The sequence below is a fragment of the Tamandua tetradactyla genome, chromosome 9 (genome assembly GCF_023851605.1).
Source record: "Tamandua tetradactyla isolate mTamTet1 chromosome 9, mTamTet1.pri, whole genome shotgun sequence".
In the NCBI taxonomy this organism is placed as follows: domain Eukaryota; kingdom Metazoa; phylum Chordata; class Mammalia; order Pilosa; family Myrmecophagidae; genus Tamandua; species Tamandua tetradactyla.
Genome location: NC_135335.1, coordinates 12,224,833 through 12,242,028, shown reverse-complemented (window position 1 = coordinate 12,242,028; position 17,196 = coordinate 12,224,833). Strand labels below are relative to the sequence as shown.

Sequence of the window (17,196 nt, the reverse complement as noted above, 5' to 3'; positions counted from 1 at the left end):
TCATTTTAGCCACGTAGCATTTCTCATTTTTCCTTCCCATTTCTCAAGGCAGCATCTGGGATCATCAGCTGGCTCGAGCATAGGTGTAGCTCTGGTTTGTTGAGGTGACAGGAGCAGTGGTGGGTGACCCTCAGCAGTGGTCTTGTAAAGTGTTGTCTCCAGCAGTGAATTCATAGGCCGGGGTGACATCATCTGAGGCAAGACGTTGATCACCCAGGGCCAACCTAAGGGTAGGTATCTCTCCCAGTAGTGATCTAAAAAGGAGGAGGACTATTGTCAGGGGGGTTTAATCACATTGGGCAGCTCTACTCATGATATCTCTGCAGGTTTTTGTAAAACAGTTGTGATCAGAGATCCATGACACTTAGGGGGTCGTCTAGGATGCACCTAGCAAAGGTTTTAGCTGTATGCTCTCGTGTAGCCCCCAGCACTTCTCTCCACAGGGAGAATATGTGTGGCCCACAGTTATATGCCAATAGGGTATTAAGTATTTGTAGGCTGTGCCAATTGGAAACTGTCATGTAACCCAGAAAAGCCATGTTCTTTAATCCTCATTCAGTATTGCTGGATGAAATCTGTTTTATTGTTTCCATGGAGATGTGACCCACTGAATTTTGGGTGGTAACTTTTGATTAGTTGGTTTCCATGGAGATGTGTTTCCACTGTTCAAGGTGGGATTGCTTACTGGAGTCCTTTAAGAGGGAAACATTTTGAAAAAAGCTTCAGTGGGCACAGAGCCCACATAGCCAGAGATCTCTGGAGATGCAAATGGAAAATGCCCCCAGGGAAGACTTATGAAATGAGGAGAGAAAGCTAGCAGACATCGCCATGTGTCCTCCTAGCTGACAGAAGTGTCCAGAAGCCAGAGACCCCGGCAGACACCAACCAGATGCCTTTTCAGCTAACAGAGGGGTTCCCAACAGCATCAGCCATTCTTGAGTAAAGGTAACCTCTTGCTGTTGCCTTAATTTGGACATTTTCATGACCTTAAAACTATAAATTTGTGCCTTTGTAAAAGTCGTTCCATTTCTGGTATACTGCATTCCAGCAGCTTGAGAAACTAAAATCTAGGCCCTCTTTGTAATTCATCTGAACTCTTGTCTTAGAATAGGAAATCTGGCAGGCTGGGGTAGAGGACAGTTAGCTCTGAAGCCTTTATTTGATTATACTCATGAGGCCATTGGAGCTATAACAGAATCTTACTTAGGTTATGCGTTGGTCAAGAATCATTTATGCATTGGTGCCAGTGAACCCATTTGATATATAAGTTACATGGCTTTGGGACATCAGCCATGCTTGGTGGCATGTTAGATGAAGGAGGTTGAGGAGCGGCAGCCAGCAGCCTTCTTTGTCGTCACTGAGTACAGTTTTAGGATCAGCCGAGTATTGTTTGAGCATTCCTAGGCCTGCATGGTGAAGCCTTGTGGGTTGGTGTATAAGCCTATGACCCATGCACCCAGCAAAAATAGTAAAACTCAGAGCCAGGGTGAACACTGACTGTGCACAAGTTGGCGAGGACCAACTTCTGGCACTGCTACTTGTGTCATGTCAGCTAGACTTAGTCTTGTTTCTCCCTTTCCAAGAAATTGCATAATACTTTTCTTCAGGCCTTTCTCAATGTCTAGTGCTTGCCAGTGTGGATATTGTGCCTTGTTTGGTTAATGGGCACTCATTGGAGGGAAAAAGGAGGCCATTTCTTTAAGTGACTGGCAACCATCATCCATAGCTTTCCGGAGAGAATGGGTCATGCCAATAAAGTTGAACAAGGCTACACAGTAATTTGGGAGGCCTGTGCTTTCTGTAAAAAAATTTCCCATCAGTGTTAAAGGGCCCTCCTCAAAAATTAACTCCCATCGCTTCTCGGCCTTTTGGCTAAGATCAAGTGTAGTATCTGTTCTTATCAGTTTAATATCTGATACGTCCTCTATTCAAGGACAATATATTAAATGGATTTTTGGAGTAGGGAGATGGAATAGGAGCTTGCTCTGTCCACTCCACGCATCGACCTGGTATTGCAGTACTTCCAGGAATGGTGCACCCCCTCCTCAATTGCAGTGTGAACTGACAGATTTGATTTTTCCTTACTCTCCTCCTTTGCTTCTTTTCTTTACCAGACCAAGATGTCTGCAGCTCTCTTCATGTTTTTCCCCCTGAGTTGCTAGTACTGTCGTTTCTTCTTCGTCTCTTTCTTTCTTTCTTTCTTTTCTTTCTACTGTCACGTCCTTAAAAAAAAATTAATTAATTAACTCCAAGTTCTTTTTTGTCTGAATGCTCAAAAAATGCTATGCCCGTTGCAGCATCTCAGTCTTTCTAAGTGACAGTCAGGCCTCATTAATTGTTTTCCAGTGGACATCACCTTGGCAGTAATACCGACTATGGATGGGTGTGTCTTTTTTTTATATTCCATAGATATTTAAGTCAATTTGGTGAGGTCTTAGATTCTTCAGTGATACCAACCAATTGCTTAATTTGAGGGGATGAGAGTGGTAACTCAGGCCCCATATTTAAGACTCTCAGCAACCAATCTGCCCCTTTCTCCTTGTCCCCTTGAATAAAGTCTTTAAGTATAAGTTGAATCTCCAATCAAGTAAATTTTTTAGTTTTAGTTTCCAATTTGGGGCCCTGCTTAGCCTTACACCTGGTGATGGAAAAGATTTGTGGTTCCTTCTGACCAGACTCATACACAGCCATGTCTCCCTCTTTAGGTATCCACGTTGACCTCATTGGGGTTGGGGTTTGTTTGTAGTAGCACGATGGTAGTGGTATCATCAGGCGTAGTCAGTGGGCACAGGAAGGCATACCAAGACTTTGGCATGCTGATAGGCAGCATTACTGAGTGGGGCCCCTGCACGTTGCATGGGACTCTAACATTTCTTAAATGACTTAGAAATTTCCCCTAGAATCTGAGGGGGTGCTGGCACATATGCTCTGGCCCCTTCTTATCTGACCATTAGTTCCTTAGCCACCTTACACCAGGGCTTAGATCCTGTATACACCATGGGATCAGGGGACAGAGTGCAACGATAGCAGAGACAGCACACACACAAAGATACCTTGTAACACCATTGCTTATAGGCTGCCATTTTGCTTCCCATGAAGGGGATCCCTCTCAACCTAGGGCAGACCCACCTGCACCAGCCACAGACACAGTGGTTGGAGTCTCCCACAGCAGTCTCTCAGCTGCTGTAGTCTAAGTAAAGAGATCTAGCACTCTTAGCCTTAGCTGTCTCACTTGCAAGTCATGGCTCGGGACAGGGATGTTTCCTGCAGTAGGACTTGAGGGTTCCTACTGTTGGAACCTAGATAAAACTTTTATTATATAGCCAGTGTTGCTCAGTGTTGGTGTCACTTGACGTCAGTCCTTCCCATTTAGGGGGGGCACTAAAAACCACAGAATTTCCCCTCTTACCATACTAAGGCTGGCCATTTGCAGCTCCTAGGGAGGATTCCAAACTACAGGATTGCCAGTGGGGTAGGAAGCTTGGACGGTACTCACCAAAGTCATGGACATACGTCACCAAGCCATCAGTCCTTCCCAGATAGTATTACTGTATGAGGGAGCCAGGTAGTAGGCCATGAACAGCCAGAAGGCATTGTGGTAGTTTGAAAAACTCTTATGTACCCCAGAAAAGGACATATTCTTTTAATCCATTCCCGTGGGTATCGACCTATTGTAGGGGGACCTTTTGATTAGGTTATTTCAGTTGAGATGTAACCCACCTCATTCAAGGTGGATCTTAATCCACGTACTGAAGTCCTTTATAAGAGGATAAAACACAAGCTAAGAGGTGAAATTAAGAGAAGTTCATAGAGAAGTTAGAGAAAAGACCCTGGAGAAGCTATGAGAGGACCCACAGAAAATAGGGGAAGCCAGAAGCTGAAAGCAGTGAAACGGGAGAGAAGGACCAGCAGACACTGGCCGTGTGCCTTCCCATGTGACAGAGGTATCCTGGATGCTGGCAGCCTGTCTTCAGAGTCCAGGTATTGTCCTGTTGTTGCCTTGGGTTGGGACATTTTCACGGCCTAAAAACTGTAAATTGTAAGTTAATAAATCCTCATTGTAAAAGCCAGCTCATTTCTGGTATATTTCATTCTGGCGGCTCTATCAAACCAAAACAGGCGTTATACCTCATTTCCCATGGTCCAACAAGAAGCCTGCCATAATTCTTACCTTTTCCCTCACCCCCTGACTACCTGATGAATCCTTTTATTCCGTCTGCCTTTAAGATTTTCTCGCTACCTTTAGTGCTAAGCAGTTTGATCATGATGTGCCTGGTATAGTTTTCTTCATTTTGAGGGGAGGCTTGAAGTTTGTCAGCATCTCAGATCTGTGCACTTACAGTTTTCATCACATTTGAAAAAATATTTTTTATTTCCTTAAATACTTTTCATCCCACTCACTCTCCTCTCCTTTGGAACCTCTAATTACACATATATTAGGTTTATCTTTTTATCTTACATTTCTTTGCTGAGGATTTCTTTTTTTCTTTTTTTTGTTTTCCATTCGTTTCAACCTCCTTAACTTACCAAAGCATTTTTATGATGGTTGATTTTAAATCATTGTCAGATAATTCCAACATCTGTGTCATCTCAGTGTTGGCATCTGTTGATTTTCTTTTCTCATTCTGGTTGAGATTTTCCTTATTCTTAGTATAACAAGGGATTTTCAATTGTATTGTGGACATTTTGGGTGTTGTGTGAAAAGACTTTATTAGGGTTTTCCAGAAAACAGAACCAACAAGATATATAGATATTTAAATAAAAGAGATTTAATACACAAGTTGTCTCATGCAACCATGGGAATTACAAGTACAATTTCTGGCAGGCAGACTACAAATTGGGAACTACAGTGATGAATTCTCCAGGAGAAGCTGGCTGGCTGAAGCAGTAATGGAAATTCTGCTTCCTGACTGCGGAAATCATCAGTTCTCCCTTTAATGTCTTCAGTTGATTGATGAGACCTCTTTCCTTGTTGAAGACAATCTCCTTTGTTGACTATAGATGTAATCAGCCATAATTGCAGTCGTGTTGGTTTGAAAGGATTTATGTACTCTAGAAACCCATGTTTTAGTCCTAATCCATCTTGTGGAGGCAGCTTTTCTTTTAATCCCTGTTTTGTACTATAGGCTGGAAACTTGATTAAATTATCTCCATGGAGATGTAACTCATCCAATTATGGGTATCAACCTTAGATTGGAGGGCAGTGTGACTCCACCCGTTCAAGGTGGGTCTTAATTAGTTTACTGGAATCCTTGAAAAGAGGAAGCATTTTGGGGAAAGCTTCAGAATGACAAGAATGAGAGAGACAGAGCCCTCCAGCCAGAGGCCTTTGGAGATGAAGAAGGAATGCACCCCTAGCTGAACTTCATGAAACAAGAAGCCTAGAGAGAAAGCTAGCAAACTAGAACAGAAGTCAACTGACTACTAATTTAAATCTGTCTATGAAATACCCTCACTGTAATAATCAGGCAGTGCTTAGTGACCAAACAACTCTACACTATGACTTAGCCAGTTGACACATGAAATTAACACAAAAACTCTGGATCTTATTTAAATCTTCTGTTTGAGCAGCCCTTCTCTAACACTGTACCAACGGAGGAAGCAGGTGCCTACCTTGTTACTTCCCGGTGCGGGTGGAAGACCAAGACTCCCAATTCAGCATCTTTTGACACCAGAAAATGAGAGATGGAACACCTCATTACTGCTGAGGCTGCCTGGGAAAGGAATACTCTGGATTTTTATATATTGACTTTGACTCCTATGACCTTAAATTCACTTATTCCAGTAGCATTCTTGTAGATTCTTTGGGATTTTCTCTGCAGATAACCAAGTCATCTGCAAGTAGAGATGGTTTTATTTCTTCCTTTCCAGTCTGTATGTCTTTTTGTTTATTTTCCTTGCCTTATTGCATTGACTAACTCATCCAATATTATGTTGAATAGAAGTAGTGAGAGAAGGTGTTCTTGCCTGTTTACCAATCTTAGGGGGAAGTACTCAGTCTTTCACCATTAAGTGTGAGATTAGTGGCATTATTTTTAGATGCCCTTTATCAGTGTTCTAGTTTGCTAGCTGCTGGAATGCAACACACCAGAGACGGATTGGCTTTCAATAAAAGGGGATTTATTTAGTTACATATGGTTCTTCAGAGGAAAGGCAGCTAACTTTTGACTGAGGTTCTTTATTAACGTGGGAAGGCACAAAGCGATCTCTGCTGGCCTTCTCTCCAGGCCTCTGGGTTTCAACATCTTTCCCCAGGGCGATCCTTTCTGCATCTCCAAAGGCCTGGGCTGAGCTGCGAGTGCCAAGATGAGGTATGCTGAGCTACTTGGGCTGTGCTACATTGCGCTCTCTCATTTAAGCACCAACCAGTTAAGTCAAACATCATTCATTGCAGCAGGCCCGCCTCCTAGCCAACTGCAGATGTAATCAGCAGCAGATGAGGTTCTCATACCATTGGCTCATGTCCACAGCAACAGAACTAGGTGTCTTCACGTGGCCAAGTTGACAACTGAATCTAATTACCACAATCAGTTTGAGGATAAACCCTTATTCTAGTTTGCTGAGAAATTTTTAATCATCTATGGATGTTGAATTTTGTCAGATGCTTTTTCCATATGTGGCTTTTTATCTTTTGTCTGTTGGTATGGTAAGTTGGTGATTGATTTTCAAATGTAGAACCAGGCTTGGCTGGTAATTCTGGGATTACACCACTTTGTCATGATGTATTATCTTTTTATATCTTGCTGGGTTTGATTTGCTAGTATTTTCTTGAGGATTTATCATCTATGTTGAGGTATACTGGTCTGTAGTTTTTATTTTCTATAATTTCTGTCTGGTTTTGGTATAAGAGCAATGCTGGCTTCACATGATGAATTGACAAGCGTTCCCTCCTCCTCTCCTGATTTTCTTGATGAGTTTGAATAGAATTGATTTGATTCCCAGAAACTGCCCATGTGAAAAAAAGAAAAAAAGCATTCAGTTGTTAGGTATATATACATTAGGATTATGTCTCTAGGTGAATTGACCCCTTTATCATTATTTAATGTCTTTATTTATTATTTTAATGTTCCTTGTTCTGAAGTATACTTTGATGTTATGTAGCTGTCCAGCTTTCAGTTATTTATTTATTTTGGCGTGTATTTTTTTTCCATTTGTTTACTTTTAGCCTATTTGTATCTTTATATTTATTGTGGATTTCTTATAGGCAGCATGTAGTTGGGATTTATTTTTTGTACAGTTTGATAATCTTATTAATTGGAATGTTTAGACTATTTACTTTACATGTAATTATCAATATGGTTGCATTGGGCGGGCCATGGTGCCTCAACAGGCAGAGTTCTCACCTGCCATGCCAAAGACCAGGTTCGATACCCAGTGCTTGCCCATGCAAAAAATATATATATATATGGTTGCATTTAAACCTGTCACCTTGCTATTTGTTTTTTATTTGTCCCATCTGTTCTTTGTTCTTTTCCCCCCTGTTTTTCTGCCTTCCTCTGTAATAGCTGAATATTGTTTATGATTCCATCTTATCTCTTTTTTTTTTTTTTTTTGGCCTAGTAGCTAGACCTCTTTTCTTTTTGTTGGTTGCTTCAAGGTTTATAGTATACATCTGTAATTTATCACAATCTACCTTCAAGTGATATTACTTCATACTTCATGTACAGTGTAAAACCTTATGTCAGCATTTTTCAGTTTCCGTTTTCCTAGTCTTTGTGGTCTTGTTGTGGTACATTTTACTTGTGTGTATGTTACAAACTCCATAGTACATTATTATTTTTGCTTTGAAGTTATATTTTAAAGGTTTTTTAAAAATCCGTATATTTACCATTTCTAGTGCTTTTCATTCCTTTGTATGGAGTCTAATTGCTATCTTTGTCATTTTCATTCTGCCTGGAGGATTTCTTTTAGCATTTCTTATATTGCACATCTATCTATGAATTCTTTCAGCTTTTATATCCCCGAAAAGGGGGTTGTTTTACCTTCATTTTTTTTTTTAATAGCATTAAGTTTTTGTTTGTTTGTTTGTTTCTTTTTTTGCTTTATTGATCTTTTCAAAAAAACAACTTTTGGTTTTGTTGATGGTCTCTATTGATTGTCTGTTCTCTGTTTCATTTATCTCTGCTCTAATTTTTACTGTTTCTGTTTTTTTTCCTCTTGCCAACTTTGGGTTTATTTTGTTCTTCCTTTTCTAGTTTCTTTAGGTTTGAAGTTAGGTATTGATTGGTGATCTTTCTTCCCTTTTAATGAAAGCCTTCTTAGCCCAGTACCTACTCGGGTTTATTTCTGGCCCCTCTTTTCTGTTCCAATGATCCATTTCCCTGTTCTTATACTGTCTGAATAGCACTAAGTTTTATTTCCATAGACTGCAAGACAAATTCTCTCAGGTTTTGGTCATCCATAACTCTTAATTAAAAAATTAAATCGATGACATCTGCACATCAACAGACTCCTGAAAACTGATGCACAAGGAAGATCATATTGATTAACTTGATTGGAATTTGCCCTTTGACATTTTATTATGACAAATTTTAAGTAAGTAGGAAGTTCAAAGAATTGTGCCACGAATGACATTTTATTCATCACTTAAACTCTCCACTGAACATCTGAATATATTTGTCCTCTCACATTTCTCCCTATCCATTTCTCTCTATATCCACTTGATTAGAATTTGTTGCTGAACTAAAATAAGTTACCTTCATTAAAATATTGGAATAAAAATTGCAGAAACTGGAAATATGCTTCTCCCATAAACCAGACCAAAACAAATTTCCATCTCCTAAAAGATAATTCCATGCTTTTCAAAATTGGTAGATTAATTTTTAATATTAATGTATTATTTAATTATTTAATTATTAATAAATTAATAATTTTTAACTTTGACAATCCTAATATTTATAGTAACTCTCTTTAAAGATGGAGAATATCTAGAATTGCATTGTTGGATTATGTTGTAAAATTAGAGGGTTTAACAGTCACAGCAGAACCCACAATGTGCTTTGTTGTTTCTAACTTAAGAATACAGCCGATTAATTACATGTATTCTGCCTTCGTTTTTGAAAGATTTTTGCTGAATATACGGTTCTAACTTGATAGGTTTCGTTTCTTTTCCTTGTGAGGTTTTAAAGATATTGCTCTGCTGTCTTCTGGCTTGCACTGTTTCCAACAAGAAATCTGCCATAATTCTTATCTTTTCCCTCACCACCTAATTACCTAATGAATCCTTTTATTCTGGCTGCTTTTAAGATTTTCTCTTTATCTGGCTAAGCAGTTGATCATGATATGCCTGGGTTTAGTTTTCTTCATTCTGGGGGAGGCTTGGAGCTCGTCACGCATCTCAGGTCTGTGCATTTACAGTTTTCATCACATTTGAAAAAATGTTTTTTATTTCCTTAAATACTTTTTGTCCCACTCACTCTCCTCTCCTTTGGAACCTCCAATTACACATATATTAAGCTATTTGAAATTGTTCTTGAGCTTGTGGATGCTCTGTTCAATTGTTTTCAGTCTTTTTCTGTTTTTCAATTTGGGTGGTTCAGGTTCATTAATTTTTTTTCTGCTGCACAGTATAATCTGCTGTTAATCCTATCTAGTATATGTTTTATTTTATTTTTCATTTCAGACTTTTTTTACTTCTCTAGAAATTCTGTTGGATCCTTTTTACATCTTCTATATCTACTTTACATGCTTATGTTTCTCTCCACACTCTGAAACATGTAGATATACAGTTAAGAACAGTTGTTTTAATGCCCTTGTCTACTAATTCTAGCATTTGTGTCATTTAGGGGTCTTTTGCTATTGATATTTTTTTTCCAACTCAATGTGGGCCATATTTTCCTGTTCCTCTGCATGCCTGGTAATTTCTTTCCTTTTCTTTTTTTTTTTTTTTCTTTATTAGAGAAGTTCTGTGTTTACAGAGCAATCATGCATAAAATACAAGATTCCCATATACCGTCCCACCACCAACACCTTGCATTAGTGTGGAACTTTTGTTAAAATTGGTGAAAGCACATTTTTATAGTTGTATTAACTATAGTTCGTGGTTTTACATAGGGTCTGCTGTTTGTCTATTGTAGTTCCATGGATTTTTTTTTTAATTGTTGTTCTCTTACCATATATGCAAGCTAACATTTCCTCTTTTAATCATGTTCAGATTTATATTTCAGTGCTGTCAGTTGCATTCATAATGTGCTCCATCTGATAATTTCTTATTGAATACTAAACATTTTGAATTTTACCTTGAAAGGGGCTAGATATTTTGTAATCCTTTAAATATTCTTGAGTTTTATTCTGAGAAATAGTTAAGTTCCTTGAAAGCAGTTTGATCCTTTTGAGGCATGTCTTTAAGCTTTGTTAGGTTGCACTGGAGCAGCTGTTAGTCTAGGTCTGATTTTACCCTTTTCAGTACTCTACCCTTTGCCCCATGTGTTAGAAAGTGTTTCACTCTGGATTTTGTGAATGTGGAGTATTCCTGTCTCTGTGGGAGCTCTAGAGATTGTTTTCACCGATTCTTTTCTGATGTTTCTCCCTCTTACCTCACATTCATGTGCTGATCATTACTCAGCTGAAATCTCAAAGAGAACACTCTACAGTATCCTCAGAGTTGACTCACGCTTTCTATTTCTAACTCTCTTCTCTCTGTGCAGCTGTCTCCTTGCAAGAACACTGCCCCACAAATTCCGGTCACCCTGGTTCCCAAATTCTGTCTCCTCAGTTAGAGAAGCCTACCAGCCTTTTTTTTTTCGGTTTCCTTTGCCTGCACTGCATTTCCATAAGCTCTGTCCAGGTATTAACTGAGGCAATTTTAGGGATCCCCTCTTATGTTTCCCCACTCTCTGGGATCACCGTCTAGAGCAGCCTGTTGTCTGAAAAATCTCTATTTCATATATTTTCTGCATCTTTGTATAGTTGTTTTAAGGTAGGAGAGTAAGTCTCTCCCTGTTACTCCATCTTGACTGGAATCCCACACAATTTAACCTTAGCATTTCACTAACATGAATAATTTTGTGTTCTTTATCTTCTCAATTGAATTCTAAACCTTTTAAGAGTTACTTCTGTTACTTCTCATTGACACCAGATATACCTGGGGTTGGATAGGGATAGTCTTTTTATTTATTTTTTTACCCATGAAATTTATGGTAGCCAATCATATGTTTACCAATATTCCTTTCCTAGTATCTTCTATCATGCCCCACACATTTCATGTAAACATAATTCTGTTATACTTGCTTCCCTTTTAATAGCATTCATTCAACAAGTAAATGAGTATATACTATGTCCTAGGTTAGTAAACAATATCAAAATATTCTTGTAGCCATAATACAGACTTTCTTTCTGCAACACAAATTTAGCTAAGTAAATTTGCATTGTCATAACCCAAATGAAGTAAAAGTCTCAGGTTTGATTTTCTTAGTCATTTGTTTCCACATTAGCCAAGTAAATGGAGGATAATTCCCTTAAAGCAAAATATTAAAGCACCCAAGAGAGCTTACACTGCCTTTATAATTATTAAAACTAGTTTTAAGACATTAATATTACTTACATTTTCAGTCTCATAAGATTTTTTGTGTGTGTGCTGTATAGTGGGAATCACATATCTTTTTCCATGTGAGTATCCTGTTATTGCAGCACCATTTGTTGTATTTTGGGGGGGATGAGGGAGGTAGAGAAGTACACAGGCGGGGAAATCAAACCCGGGTCTCCTGCATGGCAGGTGAGAATTCTACCACTGAACTACACTTACACCCCCGGTCTCATAAGATTTCCTAGTTTAATTTTCTCCTTTAACCCTAAGATACCTTCTTCTGTCATTAGATTTTATTTGGCAATCCACTAAGGCATCAAAATTTAGTGGCAATTATCTGAGCTTCAATAGTTCCCTAATCCACAGACTTGGATTTATTCCTAGTTCATCATCTAATAGATGTTTGATATTGAAAAAATTGCTTTTTGCGTTTCCCTATTTGTTATATTGGTATAATTGGGGTAGTTGATACATTTTGCCTGGTTAATTGGGGCAGTTAATATTATTTCATGCCTACACATGCCAGGTACAATTCTAAGTGTTTAACATACATTATCTGCATCGTCAATGGTTGTGAGACTTAAATTAGTAAATGTTCTTTCCCTGTGAGGAGGCAGAGGCACAAAGAGGTTAACATAGCTAGATTAATGGATATTATCTAGGCAGAGAAAGTTGGGGAAAGGGTGCTAGTGGTAAATGGAACAGAGAGTAATGAGAACTTCTGGCAGATTCAAGGAAACCTCTTAAATCAGTAGAATGTGGCCTGGGAAAGGAGATGAAGCTGAACAGCAGGAAAGAGGCTAGATCATCAAGGGCTTCTTGGGATGCTGTGCTGATCTGAAATTGTTATATACTCCAGAAAAGCCATGTTTCCTCTCCTAATTCAATCTTGTGAAGGCAGACCTATTGTTTAGGGTGGAAACTTTAACTGGATTTTGTTTCCATACATATGTGCCACACCCAGTTGTGGGTGTGCCCTTTTGATTAGATTACCTACGTGGAGATGTGATGCACCCAACTGTGGGTGTGGCCTTTTGATTAGGTGGAGATGTGACTCAGCCCATCCATGGTGAGTCTTCATTAGTTTACTGGAGTCCTTTAAAATAGGAAACATTTTGTAGGAAGTTCAGACACTTGGAGAACAGTTGCTTGAGAGACAACAGGAGACCCAGACATTCAGAGATGAAGAAAAACATGCCCCCCGGGGAAGCTGTTTGAAACCAGAAGCCAGAGACCCCAGCAGATGCCAGCCCCATGCCTGCCCAGCTGACAGAGGTGTTCTGGACCCATTGACCTTTCTTGAGTCAAGGTATCTTTCTCTGGATGCCTTAGTTTGGACATTTTTATGGCCTTAGAACTGTAGACCTGTAACTTAATAAGGTTCCCTTTTAAAAACCATTCAATTTCTAGAATCTTGCATACCAGCTGCTTAACAAACAAGTATCGATTTTGGTGCCAGAGAATTGGGGTACTGCTGCAGTTTCAAATACCAAACATGTTGGACAGTTTTTTAAATCAATAAGGGAAAGATTTTGGGAGAGTTCTGAGAAGTTTGATAGAGAAGGCCTGGAATACTTTGAGGAAACTGTTGAAATTTGGACTCTAAAAATACTTCTGATAACACCTTAGACAGAAATGATGCATGTGCTATTGCAAACTGGAAGTAGGCAATCCTTGTTTTAAAGTGGAAAAGAATCTGGCAAAATGGACTACTGATTTTAGATGGAAGGCAGTATCCCATGAGCTGGGATACTTAGCTGAAGGTTTTCCAAAATTAAATATGGAGATTGCACCCTGGTTTCTCCTTGCAGCTTATAGGTAAATGCAGCAGGAAGGGAAGCTAAGAACTGAACTGTTGGGTACAAGAAAACAAATTGATGGTCTGGAAAATTCTGGACTTCCAGTGGGTAGTACCCAACATGAGGATTTAACCAAAAATGGAACCAGTCAGCCATTTCAGAAAAAGCCAGGATTGGAAATGGAGTTATCTAGAAAGGATTTGTAGAAAGTCCTATTGTCTGGGCAGGCCACGGTGACTTAGCAGGTAAGAGTGCTTGCCTGCCATGCCCAAGGACCTGGGTTTGATTCCCAGTGCCTGCCCATGTAAAAAAAAAGAAAAAAAGAAAGTCCTATTGTCTGATGGCTTTGATCCCTGTGTGCTACATGGAAAATCAACAAATTTTTTGCAATTCTAAACTAAAAGGGACAGAAAGGAAACAAATTGAAAGAAAAATGACTTCAGAGGCAGAGCCATGGAAGCTAAAGTCTAGAACCAAGAATCTTGGGCCAGGAGAACAAATACATCCATGCATGTGGAGAGGGTAAGTTGTCCCCAGAAGCAGAGGGCAGGCCTTCCGCCTCTATGTTCAGGAAGAATTTCAGTACTCCAGGCCTTGAAGAGAGTGGAGCACATAAACCAGTGATTGAGAGGAGCCTCAATCACCCCCATTGTTCTGGAGGGGTTGACTGTGTGCTCCAGAGATGGCAGAGAACCCAGGTGCTGCCCCGCTGCTTGGAGGGGGTGGACCCAAGAAAAAGATAGTCCCTGCATGCTCCCCAGTGTTACAACCCTCTCCCCAGCATTTGCAGAGAGCAGTGGCTCTTCATAGACAGTTGAAAAGGCTGGACTACTGCTTTCTAAAGCCCTGAATACAAATGGCTCTCAGACTTCGAAATATGGAGCTCACCCTGCAGGTCTTTGGAACTGTTTGGGTTCAGGTGACCCCTGTTTTCCTTTTAATTTCTCCCTATGGCAATGGGCACATATAACTGTCCGTCCTTTGAATATTGGAAGCAGATAACTTGTTCTGAGTTTTACGGGTCACTAGCCAGAAAAGAATTTTTTGCCTTAGAATAGACCATGCTAGTGCATGGAAAACTCTAGAATGTGTCCTTGTCATGGTTAGGGACATGTGTCAACTCGGCCAAGTTGTGGTAGCTGTTTATCTGATTGGGCGAGTACTGGCCTGTCTGTTGCAATGAGGACATTTCATAGGATTAGGTCATGATCACGTCAGCTGCATCCACAGCTGATTCCATTTGTAATCAGCCAAAGGGGAGTGTCTTCTACAATTAGTGGTGCTAAATCTAATCACAGGAAGCCTTTTAAGGAGGACTCAGAGGAGGCAGGCCCCATTCCTGCTTCAGCTGGTGAGCCTCTCCTGTGGAGTTCATCCAGACCCTCCATCGGAGTCGTCGGCTTCACAGCCTGCCCTGTGGATTTGGACTCTGCATTCCTGCAGTCACGTGAGACACTTGTATAAATTTTATGTTTGCAAGTGTTCCCTTATAATTCTGTTTATCTAGAGAACCCTGACTAATACAGTCCTGTAACTACTTGTTGAAAAGTGTTTTGAAAACTTGCTTTTTTATTTATTTGCTATATATATATATGTGTTATGCTTTACAATAAAAGGGTTAAAAAAGAAGAGACCATGCCTGTGACTGACTTTGATGAGATTTTATACTGTTATTGACTTGATATAAAGTGGTTTAAGACTCTTGTAATACTGTGATGGAATGAATGTATTTTGCATGTAGAAAGAACATATCTTTTGGGGGTCCAGAAGGTGGGATGTGCTGATTTGAAATTGTTATGTACCGAAGAAAAGCCATGTTTTCTTTCCTAATTCAGTCTTCTGGGGGCAGACCTGCTGTTTAGGGTAGAAACTTTGATTGGATTGTTTCCAGGGAGATGTGACACACCTAGTTATCGATGTGACATTTTGATTAGATTACCACCATGGAGGTGCTGTGTCCAGTTATGGGTGTGGCCTTTTGATTAAATGGAGATGTGACTCCAGCCATTCAAGGTGGGCCTTGAATAGTTTACTGGAGTGGTTTAAAAGAGAAAGCATTTTGGAGGAAGCTCAGACAGATGCCAGGTCAAATTTGTGTTTTAAAAATGAACCTCCAAGAGTGGAGTAGAGAACAAATTAAAGGAGGCAGATTAGAGAAAACTCTGAAGCCAGTTTTAAATTCTTAATTCTTACTTTTCAAATTCTTTCTCATTTTAGGTTGTGGATCTGTGTTAAATGTAAATGGTGAAGTTGAAATGGATGCTAGTATCATGGATGGAAAAGATCTGTCCACAGGAGCAGTATCTGCAGTCCGCTGTATAGCAAACCCTATTAAACTTGCACGTCTTGTTATGGAAAAGGTATGCATGACTGAAGAATCCTTTTCCTAAGGAATTGCTACTGCTATACTTCAGGGATGTGATTGCAGGGAAATGAAATCGTTGTTCTCCTAAGCTAATATTAAAAAACAGAAGGGCCATTATTTGAGCTTTACAAAGAGACCAGAATTTTTACTCTATTCAGAGTGTAACTTGATCAGTAATCACTTGACCAGTGATTACTTTGTTTTCATGTTATCTTCCTATATTTTCTTTGACCTTCTTCAGCACAACACATACAGCCTGAGCAGACCAACTGATTAATAGATGTGTTAAATAAAATGGATTAAGTTCTATAAATGTAAGAGCATATGTAAGTCTCATCCCTAATAATATTCCATCTTTTTTTTTAATACAAAAACTCAACTCAGGCTTTCTTCATCATTCGGAAAACCAGCCAGTGGAATTTGTATTTTTGAACTTTTGCATCCTAAGAGAAGTAATTATCTCCACACAGTTGGAACAGCTAAAAAAAGAAAAAAAAAAATTGAACAACCATGTTTACTTTTCTTTCTGGCTCAGACACCTCATTGCTTTCTGACTGACCAAGGTGCAGCAAAATTTGCAGCTGCCATGGGGATTCCAGAGATTCCTGCAGAGCAACTGGTAACAGAGAGAAGCAAAAAGCACTTGGAAAAAGAGAAGCTTGAGAAAGGTGTTAAAAAATCAGAGTGTCAAAAGTAAGTATCATCTGTGGCTCACATTTGTGGGAGTTAGTCAAGTGTAAAAGTTAGACAAATATCTGAATATAATTTATAAAAGTTAAACATCATTTAGTATTTGTGGGTTTTGTATAAAATAATTCAAACTAAATAATGAAAAAACTGTTTTTGTGAGTCTTAAATTTAATTCTGTTATTCCTATGAATAATAGCTCAAATTAAGCTAATAGTTCCTTCTCAGGCATGATTTAATAGAAGAGTTCCTTGTGTTAACATATTAATCATCTGGATGCTTCTTCATCAGTTTATCTTAAGTAGACCAGTCAGGTCTTCTGTGATCTAGTCTGTCTTATGAACTTACTTAAACCCTTTTTTCATAGAGCAATCATTATACCTCTTAAAAGTTCTAATTGTCAAATATTCTGAATTAATGTTTTCTGTGTTACAGATTTCAAAATCCCAAATGAAAGTCCCCTTATTTAAAGTAAATTTGAAAAACAAAATGTGAATATGAGCCAGGAGTTAATAATGGCATTCCGTCTACTAACTCTGCATCCTTTTTACAATTTTAATATTTAACCAGAGGTGACACCTTAGAATCACCTGGAAAGCTTTTTCAAAATGCACATGCCTGGGCCTCATCCCTAAAGAATCAAATTTAATAGATCTGAGATGGAGAGGCCACACATGTGTATTGTGAAATCGTTTCCCAGGTAATTCTGATATGTACCCTGATTAAGAATCTTTTACAAGACTGGCCAAATGTGCTGCCGCAGCCACCGCAGGCACGATCCCACAACCTTGAGCAGCGAGGAGACTCGGGGTGTGCGCTGC

The 17,196-nt window shown here is 39.2% G+C and overlaps 1 protein-coding gene and 1 non-coding gene across 4 annotated transcripts in view; both read left to right on the top strand.

Moving 5' to 3' along the window:
* The window catches only part of ASRGL1 (asparaginase and isoaspartyl peptidase 1), a 34,482-nt gene that overhangs the window by 5,793 nt on the left and 11,493 nt on the right, over nucleotides 1-17,196 (top strand). For all 3 annotated transcript variants that reach the window (XM_077115997.1, XM_077115996.1, XM_077115995.1), the window contains exons 3-4: nucleotides 15,541-15,683; nucleotides 16,224-16,381. In XM_077115997.1, the coding sequence (XP_076972112.1) occupies nucleotides 15,541-15,683; nucleotides 16,224-16,381 (301 nt within the window). The remainder of the gene's footprint in view (nucleotides 1-15,540; nucleotides 15,684-16,223; nucleotides 16,382-17,196) is intronic.
* Nucleotides 1,853-2,043, top strand: LOC143647503 (U2 spliceosomal RNA). Its single transcript, XR_013158124.1, has one exon. It is a non-coding gene; the product is annotated as a U2 spliceosomal RNA (small nuclear RNA).